General features: G+C 33.8%; 1 protein-coding gene across 1 annotated transcript in view; it reads left to right on the top strand.

Moving 5' to 3' along the window:
• LOC117182669 (venom dipeptidyl peptidase 4) overlaps positions 1–8,576 on the top strand; it is a 33,322-nt gene extending 24,746 nt beyond the window's left edge. The window contains exons 8-10 of the mRNA XM_033375774.1: positions 4,662–4,856; positions 5,041–5,201; positions 7,806–8,576. Of these exons, the coding sequence (XP_033231665.1) occupies positions 4,662–4,856; positions 5,041–5,201; positions 7,806–8,119 (670 nt within the window). The 3' untranslated portion in view covers positions 8,120–8,576. The remainder of the gene's footprint in view (positions 1–4,661; positions 4,857–5,040; positions 5,202–7,805) is intronic.
• The last annotated feature ends 350 nt before the right edge of the window (positions 8,577–8,926 follow it).

Genomic DNA, 8,926 nt, shown 5'->3' with positions numbered 1-8,926 from the left:
TTCATTAGAATTCAAAGGATTTCTACAAATTTCCAAAGATTTAAAAATAATTAACAGACTTTAGAGAATTCAAGAACATTATTTATATTTTGCAATTACTTTACAATCTTAAAAGTCATTTAAATTCTACCGAAATTCCTAAAAAAATCTTCAAAATTAGTTAAAATCTCATAAATTCAGTAAAGATGTGTTGTAGTCTTTGAAATATTTTGAAACCTTTTAAAATTCGTTTATAAATTTAAAAATGTTCAAAATCAAATAACTCCGGTTAAATCCCTTGAAATTCCTGAAAGTCTGTTCAAATACTTAAAAATACTTTTAAATTACATGCAAATCCTTAAATTCTTTTGATTTTTTTAAAATCATTTAAAATGCTTTCTAGGATTTTAAATTCCTTCACTCACTTTTTAAACCATATTAAATCTATTGAAATGGCAAAAAATCCTTTAAAATCACTAGAAATTTCTTGGACTCATAAAAAAGTATTTTAAAGCCTCTAAAATCCCTTGAAAATTCTTTTTCTTTTTTTAATTCTACTCAAATATTTTAAACTTTTTCAAAATTACTTGAAATATTTAGAAATTCATTTATAAATCTTTTTCTCTTTTTATTAAAAAGAATTTTTAAATCCCTTTATGCCGATCTCCGGGCCGACTTTGGCCCAGAGTTGGGCCGGTAGTCGGTGTTACTCGTTAACGACAGATGTCTCATAGTTGCTCCGATGGTTGGTCCATATTTGGGCTATTGTTGGGCCAATAGTCAGGCTAACTTCTTCAGAACTTTCTAAATTTCTCCATGCCGATCTCTGGGCTGACTTTAGCTCAGAGTTGGGCCGGTAACCGGAGTTACTCGTTAATGAAAGATTTCCCATAGTTGCCCTGATGGTTGGTCCATGTTCGGGCCAAAGTTGGGCCAACAGTCGGTCCCAAGTTGTCTGCCAACGTTGACTGTTTAGGTTGGGTCGACATAAGTATCTTATAAATATAAAAGGTAGCCCAACTTTGGCTGCCGATCTACTGCTCTGGGTGCCGACCTGAATTCGCACCTGGGATAGAGATCCTGTTTACAAAAACTCTTTTAGTTTAACATATTTAAAATTGTGAGGCGATATTTAGTTTAAACTGAATAAGGCTTCACTCTTTCAGAAATATTATAATCGAAATCTACGCTTCTGGCGATTCCATCAACATTTTACTTGCATTAATAATCTGAAAATTAGAAGAAGTGAACTGCTAGAAATTTCGATATATTTTAATAATTTTTAAAATATATCGAAATTTATAGCAGTTCACTTCTTCTAATTTTCAGATTATTAAGGCAAGTAAAATATTGATGGAATCGCCAAAAACGTAAATTTCGATTATAATTTTTCTAATTTACTAAATATATTTTTTTAAAAATATTTTGTATTCTGTGCCTGATTGTGTAAAAGAGCTGGTTGGCAGAAATCTGGCAATTTCTCAGCTGCGAGAGGGAAACTTGGGTAGGGGGGATAGAACCATCAGGTAGACGCATATACTCTGTTCACCGAGGCAACGAAGTCGGCCGCGCAGTTTTTTTCTTAAGGTTGTACTAGTTTAGTGTTTTGATTGTGGTACAACTGTGCCCTATTCTTTAGCATTACATTTCAATTCCGCTGCCAACTGTAGGCGATCAAAATTAAACGGCTTTTAATTCTTATTTCAAGCAAGTGTTAAAATTATTTTATAAAGATATTGCGTTCTAATTAATGAAGCCTATTCATGGACCATATAAATGAATAAAATTGTTTAATATCGTTCCTAAAAATATGGACAATTATACGCACAATTCTTGGCCACGCCGCTTTCGCTGTCTCTCTTGCTCTTATGCTTACTGCTTCATTCTCACTCAGACTCGTTGCTTGTATCGGTACAGCAGCGAGCGATCGAGCCATGAGCCTTACCATGATTCTCGAATACAAGTGCCCAATTTCGTGAATTCGCCAATTTAATCCCGTATAGCTTTTCTCCTGCCGACATTATCATTTTAAAACTTCGCCTACTACATTTCAAAGTCATACTTTTAAAACATACTTGATTTTTACGTCGATCCTATTATTGCGAATAATTTTTTCGGAGGGAAAGGAGTAAAAATCCACGTGCTGTCATAAGAGCCCATGTATTTCTACTCAACTTTGAAAACTCATTACTCGACACCCAGCGACATGACTTTCTTAAAATTTGATAAGGTGGCGTCAGGTACCATAAACTACATGCATATTAATTTTTATCAAATTCTGATCACTTGGCGCTGGCTGCAGTACAACCTTAAGGAAGGTGTCCACAATTTTTTCCTTCGGTGTACAGCCAATCGCTGTTGAAGGGAAACACAATTTTTTCAAATAGACAGACCGAAGTGCTCTCTGAAATTGTTTAAAACCTTCGTAAGGGCCACCACTAAACCCTTGCCAGCGGGGGTCCTACGCCTACATTTCTGCACCGCAAGGCTATTTATCTCAGAGTATACACTCTACCCCCTATTCCCCTGCATTTCACGATTTTCAAATTCCCTTTTGTCCCTATTCTAAAAAAATGTCCCAATTTCCTTTTTCGAATGTTCCTACTTTCTCGCTTTGCCTCGCATCACACACTGCTTTCGCGGCTTTGCAATCTTTCCTTCTTTCAGCCTCTTCCTTACTTTTTATAAAATCACTTACTTTTTATAAAAAATAAATTAAGTCTTGACGAAAAACACAGTTTTCACCATTCTCACGCCCACACTTGACATTTGGAGGTTGGGACTTCGACTCCTGAAGTCGATCGTAACTCTCTTTTGACCATGTGAGATAGACCGAGACGACCCTATTGTGCTCCAATTACAGGTCTGCCGTCCAAACTAAAATGTTATGTAAGTGCTCTCAGAGTTGAACGGAGATATTAAAGAAAAATCATTTGCGCTATGAACTTTTGTATATGAACACAGTTTCATTAATGCAAGTAACCTTTTTGGTAAAACGCATGTGCTCTTTTTTATTTTACAAGAAAAAATTGATTATTTAAACAATTTTTATTAAAAAATGTACTTTCAGATTTTTCTGAAATCAAATCCCAGCTAAAAAGTACGCAAAATCGCTTGCGTGGTGTTTCGCTGTAAAGTAATCGAGCGTTCGGCCCTCGATACAGCAAGAGAAATCTGTAAACGCTTTGCATGGCATGCCGAATTTAACCAAATGTCGCTTGCGCATTTCCTCTCTTGCACATCTTTGCTCGACTCAAAACATTTACAACTTGAAACTTTCCATACAGCACATACTGGTACATGCGGAGTTTCGATTTTGTACCAAGTAGCGTGCTCAGCCACTTTTGACAGACGAAAGATTCGCAAAGCAATGTACTTATATTCTTCCCTTTTATTTCGTGATGTATTCACCTTGTCTTAAAAATTTCAGGCACCGCAAAGCACTTTCCACGCATTTTTATGTTGTATATAGTCCATTTGTTCAATATTAGGAATTTTAAACAATCATTTTTCATTATAAATAATTGAAAATTATAATGTTAACCATGATAGTCAGACGCAGCTTACTTTCACGATTCCACTGATATAAAAAACCCATTTTTCGAAAAAATGTTGCTTACCTATGTTTTTCCGTTGAAGGGCAGAGGTAATTTATTCTCGAACCGATCATTCTCTATCTCTTTTTGTCTAATACTCTTCCATCTTCTTTATTTTTTTCGAATCGCAGAGCCTATTAGGTAGCTACGACAGTGCCTCCAATCCAAAAGAAATTAAAATTACAATTGAATATTAAGAAGAAATCTTATAGTAAATAATTAATTTTAAACCGTAGTATGACATTTTTTATTAAAATAAATTGATAGTTACTGCTCTTGTTCCTCAACATTCTTCGAACAACATAGCGATATTACTTCGCGATATATACATATTGGCGTGTCAGATAGCGCTTTTATCAAGGTTAAAGACAAGCTCATTCAATAGCACGAAATAATCGGATCCGATCAGTCCCATCAGCTTCAGTAGGCATCGGTGCTCTACTGCTGCTCGATGTGAGCTCGCCATCCTGCTTATTCGAGCGTGCCCCTTGCTTTGAGTGAACTTACAGAACCCAATGACGCAGTTACAGAGGTGTGCCGTTAGGGAACAGCCTCTTACCACAGCGCTGATGTTTTGTCACGCATGAGGAAGCACTGAAAATCCCTCGCCGCTTTTTGTATCCATCCCCGTCGCGCGACATCAATCTTCGCAAATATTAAATGGTAGATCATTAAATCCAGGTTTTACTTATATCCCATTTAATTAAACAAATGCTTCAGTAGCAGAAATATTGAAAAAAGCATTAAACATTATTTATAACCAATACAATTTCGTATGAAAAGACCATTTTCTATTTTTTAAATGTAAAAATAAATGTATAATCTTTTCCCTATTTTTTCCTTCTTTCATAGAAAATAAATTGCCCTGTTTCCTCTTTTTTTATTTCCTCTTGCACTGTGATCCCTGTTATCTGATTTTAAATTTTACTATATATCATTAATACCAATAAAATATGTAGAATATCATTACAATTCGAGCGTCTGATTAAATCTTTATACAATGAAAAATTATTTGTAAATTATTTTTTATTCAACGTGATATCGGGAAAATGAACAATTAATAAATATTTCCACACATTTCTTTAGCTATGGAGGTCCAGGTTCGGTTAGAGTCATTGATGCTTTTAATCAAGGGTTGGAATCTTACATGACTACGAATAGAAGTACAATTTGTGCATTTTTAGAAGGTCGTGGAAGTGGAAATAAAGGAAGTAAGATGCTCTTTGAAATATATAGAGGTTTAGGAACCGTAGAGATTGAAGACATAATAGCCATCACTCAGTAAGTATTTTTGAGCTCTATTATTAATGGAAAAATTACTATAAAATAATTCACTGATGGAAATGAAATTCAGACAGTTGAGGCTATTAAAATAATAATTTTCCAGTGTTACTAGTTATTTAAATAATTTTCCAGTATTACTAGTTATTTAAAAATATTTAATTTTCCATTTTCTATCAAAAAGGAATTTGCAGAAGAAATTTTCTTGGATCGACGAAAAAAGAACAGCCATATGGGGATGGAGTTATGGTGGCTATGCAACGGGCATGGTTTTAGCAACTGATATAGAATCCGTTTTCACCTGTGGAATATCTGTCGCACCTGTTGCGGCTTGGATTTATTATGGCAAGTTAAAAAAAAAATATTTCCTATTTGTTTTTTTTTATTTTAAATAGGTTTTGTATTTCTGAATTATTTCTATCTCAGAGACGAAAATTGGTTAATCAGCTACAGTTACTTTGCTTAGCGTTTCCTAAATGAATATTCTAAAATAATTTAGAGTAACTTGGAATGTTTCAGATTATTTTGATTTGGGATTTGATAAAATATTTCTTTATTTCTGAAATATATTTTGTAAATTCTTAAATGTTCTAGAATTTACTACCTTAGAATATCGCAGCATATATCTAAGATTACTTAGGATTGTTTTAACATCGTCTGAATTGTTGCAGAATATTTTCAGGGTGTCTATTCAAATAATAAAAAAATATTCCCTGATAATTCTAGGTTTTCTCCAGGTGACTATAGATTTTTCCATACAACTTTCTAAATTATTTTATGATATTCTAATAAGCCCTTTAACTATTTATCTGTTAATGGTTCAATTATAATTTATTTGATTAAAAGCAAAGAAAATTTAAAAAGTATTAAGTGAAGGATAATTTAATAAAGGCTTTTTTCTAAAATGCCTCTCCTATAACTTTTTCCTTTTTACTTGAAAATATTTCCTAAATTTTGGCAGAATAAATATAAGCAATTATGTTTAAATAAGCCAATTTTTGCAAAACTGCCCTTAGAACATCCCTAGGTTTTTATTTAATTCTGCCAAAAATAATATATACATATATATATATATTTATGAAAAAAACCATAAAAATTATGCTCTTTTCGTTTTCGAGTGTTAACCGTCCCCCAGTGTCAGCAACCCGTCTTATACGCGTAATTGAACCTGTTTTCTAAGTTTTTTTCTGGTTCCATTCACAGGGATACCTACCACGACGTGTGGGAAAAGGGGTAGGGGTGTGACCTAAGTTTTTTCTGGTTCCAATCACTAGGGTGCCTTCCCGCCCCCCATGAAACGTTGGAAAGGGGGTTGTGTCTGAACTAAGTTATTTTTGTGACCAGTAATTGGGATGCCAAGGTTTTTTGAGTTATCTCAGCCAATACATAAATTTTCGCAAAACGTTTCTATAAAAGTTGTAGATCTTATCGAAATACACATTTCTTATATGAGACATTTTTTTCTACGAGTAATAGTTTTCGAGAAAATCACAGATATATCTAATGAAATGTAACAAATTTACAAATTTCCATGCAATTAGCGACAGTTCTTTCTCCACCATCTGCGCTCATAGTACTTAAGGGCGTGTGTTTCTTGCCTGCAATATTATTTTCGAGATTTTCCTCTCTTGAGTCCTCGTCAAGATGGATGAAACATATAATATTTTTAGTTTATCTAAGATTCTCCAAGAAAGGAAAACAACTCTTCAGTGGTTGCGACAAATCGAATTAATTCCGTCTGAACGTTTTTGCTCAAAACATAAGAAGAAGATGACTCTTGTGGAGTCTGAACATGTTTACGGATCCTTCCTTTGTTATAAAATACACAAATATCGTCATAGTATTACCGTTGCAGAAAACACGTGGTTTGAGAGGTGCCGTATTTCTGCAGCGGCCTGTATTCTCATTGCGTATTGTTTTGCGTTAAATTTTAATTTTGAACAAACGATCCGGGAAAGCAGCATTATAAACCATCAATCGATTTCTCGAGAAACAGTTTCAGACCTCTTCTCATTTTGTAGAGAGGTCTGCATGCTTGCTCTTGACAGCAACTTCGAAGAGGATGGTCGCATCGGCGGTGTCGGTGAAGTTGTTGAAATCGATGAGTGCAAAATCGGCCGTCGAGAATACGAGCGAGGACGTGTAGTAGAAGTATCATGGATTCTCGGAATGATCCACAGAGATCATTCCTACAACTATCGGTTGGAAATCTGTCCCGATAATAAGAAAGATCAGGCTACTTTAGTTGCATTAATAAAAAAGCATGTAACGGAAGGGACAGAAATCCACACCGATTCTTGGAAGGGATACATTAATCTCGAAGATCATGGATTTGCCCACAAAACTCTGAATCATTCCGAACAATTTGTGGATCCCGATTCCTGAGCGCACACACAAAACATCGAGTCTGCGAATTTTTGTGGCAGTGAAAAGCGTGAGTAGGTACCCAACCGAAACCAATGGAGAATGCTCATTGTTTTTTTTCATAAAAATCGAGATATCACTAATTTTCTTGGAAACTATCACTCGTAGAAAAAAATGTGTATCTTTGTACGATCTACAACTTTTATTGCAAATATTTTGCGAGATTTTGCATACTGGCTGAGATAAACTCAAAAAATCATATTCTTTATGGTTTTTTCGCAATTTCACCATGAAAATCGCCGAGTCGCCAATTTTTCACTATCATTTTCGTAATCAGCGTGTCAAAATACATAAGTATACGCAGTGTGAAGACAATCGTCACGTTCACCTATTCGGAACTGCACTCTGTTCTTGGAAGTTCGAATTTAGTTTAAATTTGTGGTACATTGAAGATATTTAATTAAGGACTTTAATAGGATATTTTCGAAATCAATTATTTAATTTCCTAAAATATTTTATAATATTTCAAAATATTTACTCATGCTCTCGATTATTCTGATTAATATTATTAATAATTTGATATAGATTCTATTTATACGGAACGATACATGGATCTGCCAACTATTGAAGATAATTTAGCAGCTTACAATAAAACCGATTTAACAAGATTAGTGGAAGGCATTCGAGGAAAGGATTTTCTGCTTATACATGGAACAGGAGACGATAATGTCCATTATCAAAATGCTATGGCGCTATCAAAATCTTTAGCCATGAAAGATATTCCTTATGACGAAGTTTTCTATCCAGATGAACGTCACGCTCTATCAGGAGTATCTCCACATTTGTATCACAAAATTGACAGATTTTTAGGCAAATGCCTGAAACTGACATATGCATAATCAACTTGAGATTGAAGACTCTGTGCAGGATGGTCGCAGGTCAGAGAAAGCTTGAATGAGAGAAAAATCAGGGAATTTAATTTTTCAGCGTGATTCATGGGCAAAAAAAATGGCGGAAGTCAGACAATTTATGCAAGGGGCATTTTAAGAAAATGCCAAGAATAATCAGAGTGACCGTATAGGATTTTCTAGTAGATTTTTTCCTGAAACCATTCATTAGGTACTTTTTAGAGATAAATTCACTGTAGTCACTTTTTTAAATGCAAGGATTTTGAGGATATTAGGATACTTTTTTGACGTCCAAGGAGTATTCAAGAGCATTACAGAAATGCAAAGGATTTTGAGCGATTTCGAAAGATTAGAAATATTAAAGGATATTTGCAAATTTTCCAAGGAGTTTTTAACAGATTTCAATGATTTAAAGGTATTTCAAAGGACCGAAAATATTTTAGGGTATTTCTTAAATCATTAATAAATGTTGGTATATATATATTTCTGAAGTTTCGTGAATTATTTTGAAATATTTCAGGGTACCCTTAATCATTTCAATTTTTTTGTTAATATTTTCGTCACGTTAATAAATAACATTAGTCACTTTTAGTCCATTTTTGAGTTAGAACTTAGTAAGGCTTTGTAATTTTTTTTATTTGAACATTTTTTTTATTGCACTTATAAAAGATTCTGTATTCAAAGTGTTACAAGAGTATAATTGTTTCTTGGAAATTAACAAACATTACTTGAAATTATTGGTGTGTTGTCATTGAATAAAACAAGCTCATTTTATAAAACAGAACATATAAAAATTTA

Source organism: Belonocnema kinseyi, chromosome 2 (genome assembly GCF_010883055.1).
Source record: "Belonocnema kinseyi isolate 2016_QV_RU_SX_M_011 chromosome 2, B_treatae_v1, whole genome shotgun sequence".
NCBI lineage: Eukaryota > Metazoa > Arthropoda > Insecta > Hymenoptera > Cynipidae > Belonocnema > Belonocnema kinseyi.
This window is presented reverse-complemented; position numbering and strand designations above follow the sequence as displayed.